General features: G+C 32.9%; 1 protein-coding gene across 1 annotated transcript; it reads right to left on the reverse strand.

The window, feature by feature from the left end:
• Window positions 1–7,598: 7,598 nt before the first annotated feature.
• Window positions 7,599–19,691, reverse strand: LOC150110004 (monocarboxylate transporter 9-like). Its single transcript, XM_090391920.1, has 4 exons — window positions 19,508–19,691; window positions 18,895–19,038; window positions 13,178–14,095; window positions 7,599–7,708 (listed from the first exon to the last, which is right to left on the reverse strand). The coding sequence occupies exons 1-4, from the start codon at window positions 19,689–19,691 to the stop codon at window positions 7,599–7,601; spliced, it is 1,356 nt and encodes a 451-aa protein (XP_090248046.1).
• Between the last annotated feature and the right edge of the window lie 209 nt (window positions 19,692–19,900).

Genomic DNA, 19,900 nt, shown 5'->3' on the forward strand with positions numbered 1-19,900 from the left:
TTCATAAGATTAGTTGTGTTGTTCATCACATCATCATCATCACGAACCATGGACTCACTGCCTGTTGATGTCTGATGCCTGTTTCACTATTTTCTTCCACCTTTCTTTGTCCAGTACACAGTGTCGCAGTTTTTGTACACCCATTCCACACCAGTCTTTATATCGTCTATCCATTCTCTGTATGGTCTACCTCTTCTGTTTAAACCATCCAAAATACCAAACATAAATGTCTTTATCTTCCGGTCCTCACTCATTCTACAGATGTGTCCAAATAATTGCAGCTTCCGTATTATAATCTTATGCATTAGATTCTGTTTTGTTTGTATTTTCTGATAGAGCTCTTCATTGGTGATTTTCTGTACTCATCCTATTCTTAGAATCTTTCTGTAACAAGTTCTTTCAAATGCCAAAATGTTTTTCTTGATTCCTTATTTATTAACCTCTTATCAGATCCATATAGTACACTGATGAAGATGCATGTTTTCAGTACTCTTAGTTTTGTTCGCAGGCTGATCACTTTACTTTTCCAGATGTTATCCATGGCCTTCAGATTTGTTCTTCCCTTTGCAATCCTGATCTTTATTTCTTTTTTACAGTCCAACTTATATGTCAGTTTACTTCCCAAATATGTAAATAGTTCTACATTTTCTATATCAGTTCCATCCACTTGTATCTTTTGTTTCATGTTCTTCTCACCAGATACCATTGTCTTTGTTTTTTCCAAGTTCATAACAAGTCCAACCTCTTCCCTTCCTCATTTAACAGTTTCAGTGTTTTTTGTAGTTCTCTTTCGTCTTCTTCAATAATAACAATGTCATCTGCAAATCTCAAATTGTTAACTCTCATTCCGTGTACAGATGTTCCTTTAGCATCTTCCTTCAGTTTGTCCATTGCTCTTTCTAAATGTGCGATGAAAATGCTTGGTGATATTGGGTCTCCCTGTCTAGTACCTCTGCTTGTTTTAAACCATTTCCTCAGATCATCACCTATTCTAACTGCTGCAACTGCATTCTGCTAAACATCTTTTAATATAGCTATTAGTTTTTTTTTTATCAATTCCATAGGATTCCATAGGACTACTAATGTCACTTTCTGGACAATACTGTCAATAATGTTGTGTTGTTGCTGTGTCGTAATTACTGTTAGATATTTTCGCTCTTTTGTGGAACAAAACATACTGAAAAAGACAATTTTGTTTATATACAACATACTGGCATACTGAGTAAGTACTATAAATAATAATAATTATTATTATTATTTGTCACCTCCAGGGAGTCCAAAGACTCATCGAGGGAGGGCATCTACTCTACAGCTCTGCTTCCACCACTCACAATCCACCAATTGACCGCAACTACACCAACGCCATCTACCGCCGACCGCCACCACTAGTTTTTCCACAGAAAATCACAGGCGTCGATGCCCACGGTGGGATTCGAGTCTGCAGCCTCTTGACTGGAGAGCGGACACGCTAACCACTCGGAAAGCCAGGCTGGCAATTAATAAATTGCCATTATTTTATTTTTTTTTAATTTAATTTTATTAATTATGATAATAAAAATACACATTTAAATTAAAAAACACTTCTAGGATTATATGCCACCAAAAAAACCTTCCTCTGCACAGTTTAAAAAAATAAGAGAACAGAATATTGAAGATATAAAGAAAAATATAACTCCAATTGATATTTTTATTAAAAAAAATTATCTATAGCTCTAGTTCATTCAAGCTTAACAACTCCATTAAATTTGCCTTCTACAAGTAGTCATATTTCATGTGAAATTGAAACAGAAGAGAAAAATACAATTGAACATCAAAATCAGGAAATCGAGAAGCAATATAATAATGATAATTATATGGTGGATGTTAAATTAGAAAATATTGATAATGCAAAAATAACAGATTTAATGATCCCACAACGTGGCACATACCAATAGTAACATACAAATATTTGTTCAACATGGACCCGAATTGTGCGATAATACAAGTGTTTATCCTGATACAGAAAATCGGCATTTTGATGAAAAATGGTTTGTAAAAACGATGTCAAACGCAGAACAAGTACTCAGAAATTGGTTGATATATAGCGAGCAAAAAGATGCACTTTTCTGTTTTCCATGTATTTTTTTTGGAAAAAATCAGAATGTATGGACCACTGTGAGGTTTCGAGACTGGCAGCATTTTAATCCTATGTTACCACGTCATGAAAATTCATTATATCACAAAAAAAATTACGTCGAATGGAAAACTTTCGATCAAAAATTAAGAAATGTGTTTTATAGACGATCAATTACAAGAAGCAATTTTGAAAGAAAAAGAAAAGTGGAGGCATATTTTAAAAGTTATTTTGGATGCCATTCTGCACTGCGTAAAAAAATAATAACGCCTTCAGAGGAACTCGTGATAAAATTGATCATCCCGATGTGGAAAATTCTTAAACACGATAGAATTAATTAGTCATTAGGATCCTATTATCGCGCAACATATTGAAAGTCATACGAAAAATCAAGTTAATTATTTCTCTCCTATAATACAAAATGATATAATTAATATAGTTGCTTCTAAAATTAGACAGCATATTATTTCAAATATTCAAAAAGCAAAATATTTTTCTATTTTATTTGATAGCACACCTTACACTTCTCATAAGGAACAGATAACTCAAATTTTGCGCTATGTTAACATTGATCCTAACACGAATAAATGTAGCATTGAAGAAACCTTCATAGATTTTATTGTGACACATGAAAAAACTGGCGAAGCACTTGCGAATGACATCGAAAAAAGGTTAATATCAGACGGATTAAATATAAGAAATATAAGAGTCATATGATGATGGAACGAATATGGCAGGTAAATACAAGGGGGTACAATCCAGGATATTACGTTTAAACAATATGGCGAGGTTTGTTCCATGCACTGCTCAGCACCTTAATTTAATAGGCGTTCATGCCGCACAAACATCTGTTCAAATGAAATCATGTTTTGGAACAATTCAACAATTGTTTAACTTTTTTGTCAATTTTACTAGTAGATGAGATCTTTTAAAGGAAAAAAATATCTGTTCGTCTTAAAGTTTTAAGTGACACAAGGTAGTCCGCGAAAGCTAATGCGGTAAAAGCGGAAACGCGGCCTTACGAAATCAAACGCGTTTAATAATACAACTTCTTAATGAAATGTGTGATGGACAAAGACAAGTTACAGTAGACACTCTAAGAAATGATCGAATTTTGCTAAAAGTATTAACAAAATTTAATTTTGTTGCATTATTAATATTTTGGGATACAATATTAGGAAAGATAAATTTACTATTAGAGGAAAAAAAACACAGTCGAAAATGCTGCGAAAATGATAAAAGCTTTAAAAAATGCAACTCAACAATACCGGAAATGATTTTTTCGATTCGCTTCACAATTCGGCAAAAAGTTTAGTCGAAACAATAAATATTGAAACTTACATAGCAGAAAGGAAACGGCGCAAAATAAAAAATATGCCTGGTGAAAATGTTACTGATGATTCGTTTGCCATGAATTAATTGCAGTGCCGTAACGAGGACGTGGCGAAAGAGGCGCCAGCCACGGGCGCAAAACGTAAAAAATAAAAATAAATAAATAGATATGAAAGTCCGCTATTTTATATTGCATTTTTAAATTTCGGCAATACGACGCTTTAGACACACAAATTCTGCAACTCGTTTTGATGGAGTTAATAGCAAGTATTTATCATATTGCATTTAGTAAAATTTAACTTGTTACATTTAAATTTTTCAAACTTTTTGTCATTTTGGGGTTAGGAGGGGCGCAAGTTAGACCCTTGCCACAGGCGCTTCATATCTTCGTTATTGCACTGAGTGGAGTAATCAAAAGAGGTTGAAGTCAAGCTTCGTTGATCGTGTCGTCAAATATGAATATACAAAGGAGATTGTTCAGTGTTTGGCATAGTATTTACCATTAATAGTTTAATAAAAATTTTAATAAAAAATTTAATAAAATATTTTCATAAATAATTTAATAAAGTCCGCGCGGTTAGCCGAGTGGCTATGCGCTTCGCAACCATATGCGTTGAAAAGGAGTGGCCTGAGTTCGATTCCCATCGCTGACGTGCAGAACTTAAGGATCTTTCTCAGACATAGCCAGCTAAGCCGGTCTTGGGCGTGGACAGCAGGGTTTTGCTCCCAAGTTTATCTGGGGGTTTTCTTCCCGCAAGCAGGCAAACCGGCCCCGTGAACACACGAGCTACAGCCACAGGATATAACGGGAGTCATAGGGCTGGTCACCTAATCCTCAGGACGGGTACGACTTAGAAGGGTTTAAGATAGCTCTGTAACAGGCCAATAGGCCTAATATGTAGAAAGAAGAAGAATTTAATAAAAATTTAATAAACTCTCCTCCGAAAACTTGAGTTCAGTTGTCATTAAACATTAGAGACCGGCCATCACTTCTCTTCGAAAATATTAAGTAGGGGGGGGGGGGGGGGGGAAAGGCTACTCCCTCTGGGAGATACCAGTCGTTTGCGGATTAATTTCTTTTTGAAAGATTACCAAAAAGTTTCGTTATTGTTCTACGATGTTAACCAAATTTGTAAAAAAAGAAAAATCTTGATATACACAAACAAACATTAAAAGATCCTTTTACCACATAAATTACAGAAGATTCCATTCACCACATCTTACGACATTTATATTTTTAGGCATTGTAGAAATTATTAACTTCTAAGGTAATTACATTTAAACTAATAAACCACATTCATAAGCTTTATAAAACTAAAAACAAGACTTATGTTGTTAAAAAGGTTTCCTCTTTTTAAAAACTAAATACAGTAATCCGGGTCTTACTTGACATGATCACAAATCGAACCACACTTGAATACAAATTCATTCTCTGGTTGTCTATAAACAGTTTCTATCTTGTATATATTTATAACAATTAAACTGTCTTTCAAATGGCATACCTTTACGAAATGCGTTTTCTTTTTCATATTATTATCATTTAATTATTAAAATGAAAGAATGATGAAAGGAATAAAGGAAAGAGAGAAAAAAAAGATTTTTTTTGCATTAAATGGTTCATGCAACATATATCAATGTCTGGTTAACTTTATTCATAGCTGTGGCTTGTTCCTTGTATCTATTCCTTCTGAAATAAGTGAATGGAACAACAACTTTCGTAAAATTGTATCGCTGCAGTTTTTTGACTTTTTCACTGCAAACATTCCTTGAATGCTTGAAGATATTGAAAGTTGTTGCTGACCTTCGAATGTTTATTAAGCCACCGGCACAAACTTACCGGCACATTCTGCAGATGGTAGTTGTACCTCCACATTTAAAGATTTAAACGCTGAATATACATTTTCTGCAATAAATGCAAAATATTTACTCCAAACCAAATGTTGTCGATTATTTTACAATGTTTTCGTTAATAGCAATGAACAAGTAGAAGCAACTCAACTAAAGCTTCACAAAACATCATCGTCAACGTCATAAAATATGACAGGAAAACTTTCACCAAATTTACATCATTACTAAATTCAATCAATAACTTTTTCTCTAAATTAATCTGCTATTGCGTTATGATCATCTTACCTGCAATACTCGTTACAAAAATACCACTGTAATTCTCACATTCAGTTTTATTTCCCATTTTTTATATAAATAAGTACTATGAGATCTCTTCTTCAATGATCCCTAGCCCTTTGACCAATCTTCTGAATTATCCAAGGGACCCACTGTAAATCTTTTATACCTCCACGTTTGAGCATTTCTGGCCGAATATCTTCTACGCCGGCTGTCTTTCCATATTTCAAATTTTTGATGACTTTCATCCGTCGATTATTGATATCTACCACTATTCTGTCACTTCTTCCATTTCGCAATCTTCCAAAGTAATTAGTTCGGAATATCTTCAGTTTTCATGTCGGCAGTATAATTTTTTATTCCTTTTTACGGCATTTGTTCTCCATATAGTTAGACATTACATTTCGCCCCGTCGTGAGATTTTTCTTCTGTATTGATATAACCGTGTTCACATGACTGATGATTGTTTGGATACTTTGACGAACACGTTCGATTTCTTACTTGCTTTTTTCTTACTCCGAGACAGTCTCTCGGAGCACACGCAGACTTGCTAGAAATTTTCCATGCACATTCTTCTTTTGCATTACTAACTGTTTAACTTTAGACCCACCATTGCATTATGATTTTTGTCTTTGTTGGCCACTTTACCAAATGCGTCCATGGTTGAATAAATTATTGTTTCAGCAATTAACTAATTAACTAATCTTTATGGTATCTGACTCTCCACGGTTAGATATTGAAATGTTTCATTTTTTGTTGAATAATATACGTACATCGAAGTAAAGAGTTGACCTTAGAAAGTTGCTCAACTATGAGTAATTGTAAAACTGTATACACCTTTGTAATATGACATTCAATTTCACCTTGGTACAATTAAACGATGATCGCTTCGTACTTTAAACCTCCTCTATACTTTTATGATTTGAACAGCCTGAATCCATCGCTATTAATAATAACATAATTAATGAGATTTTGTTATCACTTGTCCATTTTCTCCATGTGAATTTGTTTACATCTTATGAATGGTAGTGGGGAATATTTCACATTCTGAGCGGAAGCCCAAAAGCTATTTGCCATAATTATTATACCGCTAATATTTATCTTATTTTCCTAAAAAAAAAAAAAAAAAAGTATCACCTTTTCGTTTTTCTTTATCATCTACCTTTTCTGATGAATCCTTCACTTAACCCATAGTAAAACCTCCTGTTGCAGATTCATATGCAAGAAATCTTGTGTAATTTCCCATTTTGATGTATGCCTATATCCCTCTGTTGCCTGTATTTTAAGAAAATTATCCATAAATTTTGTGTTGCAGATTCTAATTATACATCCTTATCTTGATGATCATTTCCTAAATATAACAGCCTGTGTTTCTTATTCAGAACATTCTTACATGTTCTTATTTTTTCGCTTCACTAACAACTATTATGTCGACCCGTCACTTATTATTATTTGATGATTCTTACACATCCTACGCCTCTCTTGAATATTGCTAATGTGGAGTTTGTCTCAATAGCTGACTTTCCATTGTTTGCTATGGTTGTGTATATGAACTGTGAACTTGTTTAGCTGGTATATGTTCCAGTCTGTATGAAATTTAGTCATGCGGTATTATCATCTTATATCGTTTTAAGACAATCAGAATAAAGTTCAGTTGGCTAAATTCCAACGTGCTAGTCTACTCTCTTTCGTTCTGAGATTCCTAATTTCAGGGTGCATCAGGAGTAATTTTATGGAAAGCAATAGGCAGATGATATTCTTTTTTCCTCATTCCTGTCCAGTGCATATACCAAAAGTGACATCCCTATTCTAAGTAGTATTAAACTGTATGACACGTGTGTGTTTGCAATATCGTATTAATAATGAATCATCCAGTATATAGTCTATTTTTAAAAATGATTAAATAAAAGAAGCAGTTTATACTTAATCTAATTATTAAACTTTAACATAAACACCGATGCTAAAATAATATATCAGACACTTAAAAGAGAGACGTTCAGTTTATGGATGAAGTTCTTGTTTTATCAACTCATTCAGGTTTCTTTAAGAGAAATATAACCATCAGTCCTCCTACGGCGACCGTAGAACTTAGCATGTAGTATAAACCATTGTAGCTTTCTAGAGTATCTCTGAAGTAACCTGTAAAAAACAAAATATAATATATAATATAAATGTGGCTATATAAACACGATTATATGTATCATCTATCTGTTATCCAACCTATTGTTATTTTCTATGTAAATATCGGCAGGAATTCTTATTGACCCATCTCCTGCATTGCCATTACCATTTTGAGTGTCATTGAGAGTTTTGATGGCGTACCTGTTCACCAGTCTGAAAATTGCGGTTTCGAAATCCACTGGGGCAAAGCGATTAGTGAATGTGCTCAAGTGATGTCGCCAGATGTCATATTCCGATATACCACGCCCACTCGCCTTTCTGAAGCAGAGGAGCATACCTGGTGTCTTGAAATGCGTTCGATGTTTGGTCTCTACAGCAGGGATTTAGGTTTATGCAAACATTAGCCTACTTATTAAATTAAATGTTCTAGAGCTTCACGACATATCCTAGGAAGGATTCTCATAAACATTCTTATAACAATACTTATTTTTTGGTAAGATTACTTTAACAGTTCCAATGTCATTTCCCAACATCCCGAACTCAAACAAAAAATATTCTGAAATTCGCTCCAGATAACAGTCATTGATCTTTAGGGAAGGTGCTTCGGGGAAGGGGCATGATTCCGATACTTCTGTGAAGATTACTAGTTGAAAACTGATGCAATTCCAAACTAGGTAAGTTTTACTATTTTTTTTACCTCAAACTAAGACTACGTGCTAAGAGAATATTCTTGAACCCAAATATTCCCAGTCACTGTACATAAAGTGGTGTATAAAATCGACTTATTTGTTTATTATTTGAAGAAATCATAACAGTGCCTCTCTTGAATCGGATTGATAGATTTAATAAATCGATTGACTATTTTACACATAATTATTTATGGTTTGTTTTGGACAAAAACAACCATTCGTATTAAATGTGGCATCAGTATATATTTTAGAGCACGTTTCTTGATTTTTATGGAAATGAGGTAATGTACACCTTTTTGCGTCCACTTTCCAAATTTATCGTTGGATTGCTCGTATCTTGTGGACTGTAATCCAGTTATATAGTATATGTCTAATATATCTTTAAACGAATAACGGTAATTTATTTGCTCTTAAACGTCTAAAGATTATTTTCTCTCCGTGTGGTATAGTAGACTATGAACCAGGCAAGAACAAACAAATAAACAGAAAAAAATGCTATTCACTCAGTACTTTCCCAGTACATACATAAAGGGGACCGGAAAGTAATCAATTATTTTAATAGGTCAATTTTAGTCGATTTTTTTTCTTAAATAACATGTAAATTATTATATTTGATTTTTATTTAAATATTAGCATTACTTTTCTATTTAAAAAATCTGTTTTTTTTTATTTTAGATTATTATTTTTTAATATGGTGGACTTTAAAGTTGAAGAGCATCATTTACGTCATTGTATGCTGTTTTTGTTTCACCAAGGAAAGAATGCTGCTGAGGTTACCAAACTTTTGCTCAACTTATGGAGACGTATTGAAGGATAACAAATGTCAGCGATGGTTTAGGATATTTTCAGAAAAACATTTTGATCTCTCTGATCGTCCTCGATCTGGATGACCTCTTACTCTAGATGACGATGCTCTTAAGACTCTCGTTGAATCAGATCCAAAACAAACCATACAAGAATTAGCAGAGAAACGTAATTCATCATGGTCAACTGTCTAAGAATACTTACATAAGAGTGGCAAGGTTCTTAAACAGGGTGTATGGGTACCGCATGAACTGTCAGAAAACAATAAAGCACAGAGACCGGCGATTTGCAATTCCTTGTTGAGCAGACAACAAAATGACCCTTTTTGGAACGAGTCGTAACTGGTGACGAAAAATAAATGCTGTATAAGAATAATAAACGCAAAAAACAGTGGCTTTTTCCAAATCAAACTCCACAAGAAACTAAACGTAAAAAATGGACGGTATAAGAAACCAGAGAAATTATGAGATGTTTTTATAGATCAACAACAGAAAAACGAGGTTTCAGGAAGCGTATGCATTTAATTTGGAAACAAAAATTGCCAGAATCTGCAATAACAGAACAAAGACTTATGGACCAAAAGAATTTCATTTTCCGTAACAAAATATTTACTGAACTTGAGCTGCAAGAGTTACGTAATAAACCAACAACTCCCGTAACAGAAAATGATCAGGAAGTAGCTATATCAAACTTTGGAATTCAACTCAGTAAACATCAAGATGACGACATACCTCAGAATGTTTTGACAGAAGGGCAGTATAAAATGAAGTCAGGGATATTGGAACATGTGAACTCCATAAATGAACGTATACAACAACCACCATTAAAAGCTTTACAACGATCTAAGCTAAAACAGTTCCTCTTAGACGAAAATGCTGTAATTGAAACCATCACAACCAACGGTATAAAGGAAACAAATCAGCTCCTATACAGCACAGCCTATATCATTTCAGTGAAGCTTGGTTGCAAACCGAAAGAGCAAAAGCTGAGGATGAAACAATGTGCACCATGGAAAATCCGGTTATGACGAAAGGTCAACAGACTTCGAGCTGGTCTAAGCAACATAAAGAGTCTCAAAGAAGGACGGTTGAAAAATAATAACATCAAAAACAAACTGATTACCACATATAATTTGGCAACAAAACAATTGCTGAAGTTACCGAAGAGCTAAAACAAAGAATAACAGCGACTGCACAGAAAATTAAAAGATATTAAGCAAGAATAAACTAATATGTGCAAAATATGCAATTTCGACAGAACCAACGTCAGTACTTTCATTCTCTCCAGAGAAATACAAATGCAAACCATCATTCACCTGGAAAAGAAGAAAGACTCACATTTTGGAAGTCAATCTGGGATAATCCTATTTAAAACAATAAAGATGCTTCGTGGATTAGTGAAATAGAATCATAAATGAAACAAAAACAAATGCAAAATGTCGTTATCACTAAAGAAATGGTCAGTTCTCAAGCTAGAAAATTAAAAACCTGGAGTGCACCTGGCAAAGACGAACTACATGGATTTTGATTAAAACATCTAACCAGTCTACATGATCGAATGGCAGAAAAATTTAATTATTTGTTGCAGTCTGGCTCAGTGGAAGACTGGATGATATCTGGGCGCACTTTTCTCTTCATCAAAGATAAGGATAAGGATGCAGTCCCAAGTAATTATCGTCGAATAACATACCTACCAACTATGCTTAAGCTGGTTACTGCAATCATAGCAAATTTAATATACGCTACTTGTCAGATAATCAGATTTATCCGATTGAACAAAAAGACAATTTTCAAAAATCTAGTGGAACAAAAGACCAGATCCTTATTAATAAAATGATTCTCAGAAACTCAAAAAGACGAAAAACTAATTTGAACATGGCATGCATAGACTACAAGAAAGCATTCAATTCCCTCCTACACTGCCGGATCCTAAAATCACTAAAAATATTTGCAATTAGCAAAAACATATGTTCGTTTCTGGCTACTGCTATGAAATCATGGAAAACAACATTAATAGTGAATAATCAATGATTAGGAGATAGTAGCATTAAACGGAATAATTACCTTGTAAAATTCCTTGTAAAATGGAATTTTACAAGGTAATTCCTTGTCACCATTGCTCTTCAACATTTCTTTGATACCTTTGTCTATGATTCTGAAGAAAACAAAACTTGGATATGAAATTCCTAAATGTAATATTAAAATTTCCCATCTGTTGTATAATGGATGACTTGAAGCTATATGGAAAATCGGCCCAGCAAATAGACTCTTTATTGAACAGTTCGTATTTTCAGTCAGGACATCAAAATGAGATTTGGTTTAGATAAATGCGTAATTTTATCTATTAAATGTGGAAATATTAATGACACTAGCAATTTTCATTTTGATCAAGAGAAATATATAAAAGCAATTTCAGCTGACAAACACTATAAATACCTAGGAATATTAGAAGCCAATGATATTCTCCACTTGAAAGTTAAACAACAGGCAGCGTCAGAATACATCAAAAGAGATAGAAATATTCTGAAAACAAAACTAAATGGATTAAACACAATTATAGCAATGAATTCTTGGGCTATACCAGTGATTCGATACACAGCTGGCATAATAAATTGGACAAACAAGACCGCAAAATTTGAAAACTAATCACTATGTCTCATGCATTACATCCAGGAAGTGATGTTGACCGGTTGTATACCTACCGAGGAGAATAGGTGGACGGGGTCTGCTGCAAGTGAGACAGACTGTGTAAGAAGAAGAAATTGGTTTAAGAAATTACATCGACAATAGCTCTGAGCCAATGCGTCAAGCAATTGCACAACAGGGCCTTCTAAAAGCAACAGGAAACAAATCCGATTACAAAAAGGAACAACAAAATATCCGATGTGTGCGCTGGAAAAATAAACCCTTGCATATCCAATTTCTTCGAGATACTGAGGACAAAATTGGCGTGAACAAGACATGGCAATGGCTACAACACGGATACACTAAAAATGAAACAGAAGGATTTATTCTAGCAGCTCAAGAACAGGCATTATAAACTAATGCAATCAAAGCAAAAATTTTCAACATCTATAATAACAGCAAATCGCGATCAGAAAGATGAGACTGCAGAACACCTAATCAGTGCCTACAGCAAAATAGCTCAAATTGACTATAAATACCGCCATGATCAAGTGTCCAAAATAGTTCATTGGCATGTATGCAAAAAATATGGCTTTCCCACTTCTGATAACTGGTGGCAGCATAAAATAGAGACTGTGTTGGAAAAAGAAACAGCAAAAATTCTCTGGGACTTTAGAATACAAACTGATCGGCATTTGGAACATAACAGACTTGACATCACAATTATCGAACACCGACAAGTTTGGATTATTGATATCGCAATACCCAGTGATAACAACATCAACAACAAAGGACTGGAAAAAATTACGAAATATCGTGATCTGGCAATCGAAGTGGCTTAAACACATCAAAGTCATTCAATAGTTATCGGTGCACATGAAGCAACTTCAAAGAAGCTGTCCAACTATTTACAGCAATTAAAAATCAATGAAGTGACCCCATATGACCTACAAAAAAACAGCATTACTTGGAACAGTCCATATTTTACGACGCTGTCTGACGGACTATTCTTAGATTCTTGGGTTGAATCTGAATTGTTATGTATTACCGGTCAAATTTTTGTTTATATGATATCTTGTTTTGACTGTGTATCAATTATGTGAATAAAATAATAATAATAATAATAATAATAATAATAATAATAATAATAATAATAATAATAATAAATAAATAACATAAATTGAATGAGAGCAGAAACTCTAAATATATTAATTCCGGCAATTAATAAATAGTCATTTAATAGTAAATAATCAGGTAGTTTTCACTACTTGGGAAAGGACGTTAAATTTGACCATAGAAGTGCAGGTTATTTTAAGGTTATTTTTTAAAGTTATTTTTATTTACCAACATCAAAGGTTATTTTTACTTACCAATAAGAACAGGTGTTAAGAGATTAGCAAATCCAGTAATGCAGGTGCCCAGCCCAGTTGAAAGGGCGAAGTTCTCTATTCCCAGAAATTCTTCGAGTAAAATTTTGAACAGTGGAAAAACACAAAGTGTGCTCCCGTAAATGATACAAGACACCATCAGAGTTGTATAGCCAAGAGCCAAGGGAAAGCAAGCGACGTCAATTCCTGTTATTATCATAAATAATCCAACAACATTATTTTTGCTCAGATGTCTTTTATCGGTCACCCATCCGACCAAGAGCTGGGAAATCACGCCTGCTATAGCAGCGGCTAACACAAGATAAACGGCATCATTTCTAGCGACCCCTTTATCAATAGCAAAATCAATGATAACAGTATAATAAATTCCAAACAAAACACTATATACAGTGTTTGAAAATGCAATTATAATGAATTTTAGATTCATCAACAACCCTAGAGTAACTTGAAGAATGGGAAGTGTTGACTGCAAAAATCTAAAACATAACATTCTCTTCTTCGCTTTCATTCCGTCTTCTTGTTCTAAATGTGCACTTATTTCCACATCCGATTTCTGCGAACGTGGAGAACTGTTCTCTTCTGCTACAGAGTCAGAGTGCTCGTGATTGGATGGAAGTGCTTTTCTACCGCCTTGAGTCTCGGAATCGATGCGAGCGCATAACTTGTGAGGTGGTCTTACGACAATTGCAGAAATAAACGCGTGCATACACACCCCCCCTAAAATTAAGAAACAACCACGAAATCCGTAACAGTCAATCATTTTCTCACTCGTGATTGGTAGAACACATCCACCGATGGTTGTTCCGGTATGAACAAATGTCAAGACGCTGGTTTTTTTTGTTCTGAAATTCTCGCAGACTATTACAGTAACCACTATCATTAACATGCTTATTCCACTACCTACAAAAGAAAACGGATAATTAAATTAAATATAAGTAATAATTTGCATAAAAATTATGCATTCAATTTGAAGGATAAAAAACGTACAACCACTGGAAAAACTTTTCTATAAATAGTTTCAAATCTTTTCCAATGGCTGTGAGTTTTTTCATGACATCCTTCATATGCACATATAAGTTTTTGAGTATAGGGTCTTCATTAAAGCATTTTTCATTTTTTTGCATATTCGTTTCAACAAACTAAAACGTGACTTTTTTGTGCTTCAGAAAAAGTATTATTTAGTATTTTATAAAGCAACTGCTTATTAATCACGTATTTTTTCCGCTTCTCTACCTAGATTGCGCTTCAAATTTATGCGAAGGGTATGCGAGTGAAATTCCTATATTTATAGCTATAGGCGATTTTCACTTGCCAACGAATGTACCTGTGTGTGCAGTTCTTCAATAAAATACAATTTAAATTTAACCAACTTCCAGCGAGGCGTTTTCATAAAACACCTCATTATTGTGGCCTTCTGATATCTTCTGTTATATTCAGCATTAAGATATTTCAGTACACGTTTCTATTTGCATTTGGGACTGAAGTTAACAAGAATATAACCGACATTTGTTGCCAATTTCTGCTTTAATTCTAATTATTGGTATTATTTGCACATATGTTATATAATTTATATAGTCGACATTTCTTAGTTAATACAGTCTGATGGAATCACCTGTGTTCGAGGTCCTATGTTCTCAGTGGAGTGAAGAGGAATAAGTAAGCTTCTTATTTAAGGGGGGGGGGATTGCTTTAGTCTTGTCTTTAGTCTAAGTTTCATTTGGTCTAAATGAAGCTTTAGTCTAAGTTCAGAATACCTATATACCTTTACAAAAGCTTCAGAACTTGCCAAAAAAAAAAGTCTACCAAGAGAAACGATAAACATTTCCTCTTCAGAATGGAATCAAAACTTTAGAGTTTTCATTTGCTAAGAGGACATCAAATAAGCCTCGACGTGAAAGAAAAAAAATTGAAACATTCCTATTTTAATTGCGCAAAGAAAGGCAGAACTCTATTTAAAAAATTCCGAATTTGGTATAAAAACTGCAGGTAATAAACTGAGATAACGACATTCATTCATTCATTCATTCATTGGAATCTGTCGTCGTGATTATTTCTGAAAGCGATATATTTATATAAAAAGCGTTTGTTTCCAGTCTCAGGGCTCACATTGGTGAGTACGGGCATGGCAAACCCAAAATACCCAAGCTAGACGTGATCTTACTTCATATAACATACACTTGGTATATCATATCTGGAGACTGGTCTTCTACTCTACTTTCCCTCTACTGTCTCTTACTTTTTACTCCCCCCCCCCTCAGTGCTATTAGAGCAACTCGAGGGCGAGGGGGGTCTCCCTTTCCTTTTGTAGTTTCCGCTATCTACTAAAAAAGGCAAGCCTAGTTGGCTTAAGGTGGCAGCCCCACCACTAGGAACCCTATCGGCATGCCAGTCACTTGACATAGGGAAACACATATTACTTTCAAGTCTCTACGAAATCCAAACCGGACAGAAAACATGGGAAACGACCGCAAACTGGAAAAGGTTAAGAAACTTTGGAAAAAGAAAAACCTGGCGAAATATGCCACATGGAACATTAGAAGCATAGCACATAAATAAGAAGAATTAGATAAAATTTTAAATGACGAAAATATAGAAATTGCAGTTCTTACAAAAACAAAAAAGAAATTAAAAGGAAAAAAAGAAACTGCTAACTACAATATCATATATAGGAATGGACAAAGAAATACATGCAAAAGCTGGTGCAATGATTTGGATCCATAAATCAATTAAAGCAAAAATAACACATCATACATACTGGAATGAAAGAGAATTCGTTGAATGAATGAAAGAGAAGTTCGATTAAAATTAAATAAAGAAAATTTAACAGTTGTCGGAGTGTATTCCCCTTAAGGAGGAAAAGAAGAAAAAAATAATAACTTTTACAAAGAGTTACAAGAAATAATATATGAAAAAGTAAGTAAAACAGACTATAATTATAGCCGGAGATCTTAATACCAGGATAGGAATGAAAACAAATTAACAATAATATACAAAAATTTGGAGAACCAACAGTAAACAAAACGAGAAAGCAACCCATTGATTATACAATATATAATAATTTAAAAATAATGAGTATATTTTACAAACATAAAAATATACATAAATATACGTGGTGTGCAAGAAGACAAAAATTAGTAATAGACTACTTTATAGCAAATGAAAAAGCACCAAACCTCTTCCTAGACGTTAAAGTCAGAAGAGGGCTAGAAATTGACACAGATCACTATTTAGTACAGGCAAAACTAAGAATTCCACCAAACTGGTTACAAAAAATACAAAAAAATAAACAGATATAGAGAAACAAAATCTAATTAGAAAGTAAGACTACTAAATGATTCAAGTATAAGAAATTTATACCAACAGAGGATTAATAACTACCTAGAAAAAATACAAGAAAATGAAGACATTGATAGAGAATGGAATCATATAAAAGAAATTATCGCATCAGCAGCATATGAAAGTCTAGGAACACACAAAAAATATCATAAAAATAAAAAATTACATATATGGGACAATGAAATAAAAACAGTAATTGAAAATAAAAAAGCTGGCTCTTTAAATATGATTAAGTAGCAAAAAACAAGAAGATGAAATTGAATATAAAAAAGATGAGCAATAGCTAAAAGAGAAACCAGAAAGAGACACAGAGAAAGCTGGGAAAAATTTGTATCATATCTAGAAAATGGCATATACAAAATAAGACCCAGTGCGTACAAAATACTAAAACACATGAATGCAGATAATAAAAGAAACTTCAAATATAAATTGTGAAATAGATGTAAAAGAATTCTTGGATTACTTTACATATCTTTGGACGGATAATACTAGCATCAAAAATAATTACACCAGAAACTTACAAACTACCTTAAATGATATGATAACGATGAAAGAATTAAAGGACAACCTAAATAAAATAAAAAATGGCAAATCAGCAGGAGAATTTGGAATAAACTCCGAACTGTATAAATCTGCTAGAAAAAAATTTCATCAAAGATTACTAAACGTTTTTAATAAAATATATACAAATGGACAAATACCAATAGAATGAAATACAAGCCTAGTAATACATATATTTAAAAAAATGAGATAAAACAAAACCTGCTATCTACAGAGGTATTAGTTCATTGAATACATGCTACAAAATATATAGCAGAATACTTAATGAAAAACTAAAAATATACAGTGAAAAAATATTATTAGAATGTCAAAATGGATTTAGAAAAGGACGCTATACAATGGATGAAGCTTACTGTTTAAAACTACTTATAGAAAAAAGAAGAGAAGTTAATTTGGAAACTCATCTTTTGTTTATAAATTGCTATAAAGCATTTGACAAAGTAAAAAGATATATACTGTTTGATATATTACAAATAATAAATATACCTAATATTTTTCTACATGCAATATTGAATATATACAAAGATAATGAAATAAAAATAAAAATAAATGAAAAGTTATTCTGAAAAATAATCTATAAACCAAGGAGTAAGGCAGGGAATGCCCTCTGTCTCCAACACTTTTCAATATTTACATTAATGAAATATTAATACAGTGAACACCTTATACAATCAAGGTATAGAAATTTCCCGGAATAACAAAATAAATACGCTATTATTTGCAGATGAACAGGTAATAATATCAGATAAGAGAGACAATTTACAAAGAGCAATATATAATTTAAACGTTATAGTAGAACAGTTTGGAATGAAAATTTCCATACACAAAACTAAAACAATGGCATTTTGTAGACAAACACCAGTTAGAAGCAAAACAGTTATTAATAATAAAATAATAGAACAGATAAATACTTTCAGTTATCTTGGATGTGAAAAATCATATGAAATAACATATCATAAAATTAAAAACTTCAAAATTTTTGCAGATTATAGGACTGATTAATAGAACACTCAACTCAAATATGGTACAAAAAGAAACACGCTTGAAAGTATACAATACTTTAGCGTGCCCACATTATTTTATGGCAGTGACATTTGGGCAATAAACAAACAAGATAAACAAAGAATAAAAACAAGTGAAATGAGATTTATGAGAAGAACTGAAAAATACCCATTATTAGATCAAAAAAGGAAAGAAGACATTTTAAAAGAACTAAAAACAAAATCAATACAAAAAAACTAAACAATTATAAACAAAAATGGGTTGAACATATAAACCGAATCACCAACACCCGACATCCTAAACAAATACTAAAATATAAACCAATTGGAAAGAGAAAGCAGGGTAGAACTAAAAAAAGGATATTGGATGGATAATGAGACCGGAACAGACCAATACGGTCTATACCGTAATTAGTGTTATGATGATGATGATGATGCGTTTATTTCCGAAACTTCAATTTGAACAAAAGATATTCATATGTTCCAGGTCAACTCTGTAATGTCATTTTATGTTTAAAATTATTATATTATAATTTTAATTTGATGAACAATAATATAAGCATATGGGTTTTAATAATATTAAATGATCATATTTTCGTTTTAAAAATTTAATTCCAAATTTAAACATTAAAGTAATTTATACATTTCATGATAATATTAAATATTATAATAACAAGTGCTTGTTATTCTTCCCTTTATAATAATGACAATGGTGAGTAAATGAGACAATTTGATTTCAGGTTTTCGTATTACAGACAGTATTGATAATTTCTGTATACAAAAGATAATAACATAACTTACCCAAAATAAATCCGTAGAATATTGATAACCAAAGAAGACTTTTAGCAAATACACAGCATGTTAAACCGATTACCACAAGTAAACTTCCTCCAAAGGTGACTTTGCGACTGCCAAATTTATAAATCAACATTCCTGAGAACAGTGCTGCAGAAATAGAAAAGTCCTGTTATACTGCTATACTAAAAAAATAAAGACAAGTGCTGTAAATTACCTTCCTCTGCGTGAATTACGCACTAAATATTATCGAGTATTTACTGTTTAATTTTCCTAAAAAATGCACATGTATCATGCAGTTTGTTAGTTATCTCGTGGCATTTTGTGTGTGTGTGTGTGTGTGTGTGTGTGTGTGTGTGTGTGTGTGTGTGTGTGTGTGTGTGTGTGTGTGTGTGTGTGTGTGTGTGTGTGTGTGTGTGTGTGTGTGTGTGTGTGTGTGTGTGTGTGTGTGTGTGTGTGTGTGTGTGTGTGTGTGATTTAAAAAAATTTAAACTAAGTTAAGACAGTATTCTGATGCCTTTGTACTAAATTTCGTGCCAAAGAACAACACTTATTTCTAATACTGAGCGCTTCTTTAGATTCAGAGTATGCACTTGTTAAAAAAATCCTCAATACTTACATGCAAAATATATGATAACTATATTTAGGCTATAAACCCAAGCACACTTTTCTCTTGATTCATTGAACAATCTCATGGTAGCGACAAACAAAACTCCGCTCATTTGAAATATTCCACCAACAACAATCATATCAATGAAACACGCTGCAATTAGAATTATTTTTGATGGATTTACTGTGTTCATCTTGTATGCACAGCAGATGTTAAATATGTGACGTGAGAAGAGACAAGCGGAGCAGTTTTAGTTCAAGGTTAGTTTGATGTAAACAACTTGAGAAATCTTTTCGATAAGTGTAAGGATACTACTTCATTGAGTGCAATATTATCATTAAATAAACAGTTTTGTTCGGTTCTATTACATGAATTTCCGTAATTTTCTTAGTTGATTTTTAA

Source organism: Typopeltis vanoorti, chromosome 1 (assembly GCF_054136105.1).
Source record: "Typopeltis vanoorti isolate ZY-2024b chromosome 1, IOZ_Tvanoo_1.0, whole genome shotgun sequence".
NCBI classification, from domain to species: domain Eukaryota; kingdom Metazoa; phylum Arthropoda; class Arachnida; order Uropygi; family Thelyphonidae; genus Typopeltis; species Typopeltis vanoorti.

Coding starts and splice junctions, on each gene's coding strand:
- LOC150110004 (XM_090391920.1), bottom strand. CDS start 19,691: ATGAACACAGTAAATCCATCAAAAATAATTCTAATTGCAGCGTGTTTC. Junction 19,039..19,507: donor AGTTATCATATATTTTGCAT/GTAAGTATTGAG, acceptor CTATTTCTGCAG/CACTGTTCTCAGGAATGTTG. Junction 7,709..13,177: donor CTTAACACCTGTTCTTATTG/GTAAGTAAAAAT, acceptor TGTTTTTTACAG/GTTACTTCAGAGATACTCTA.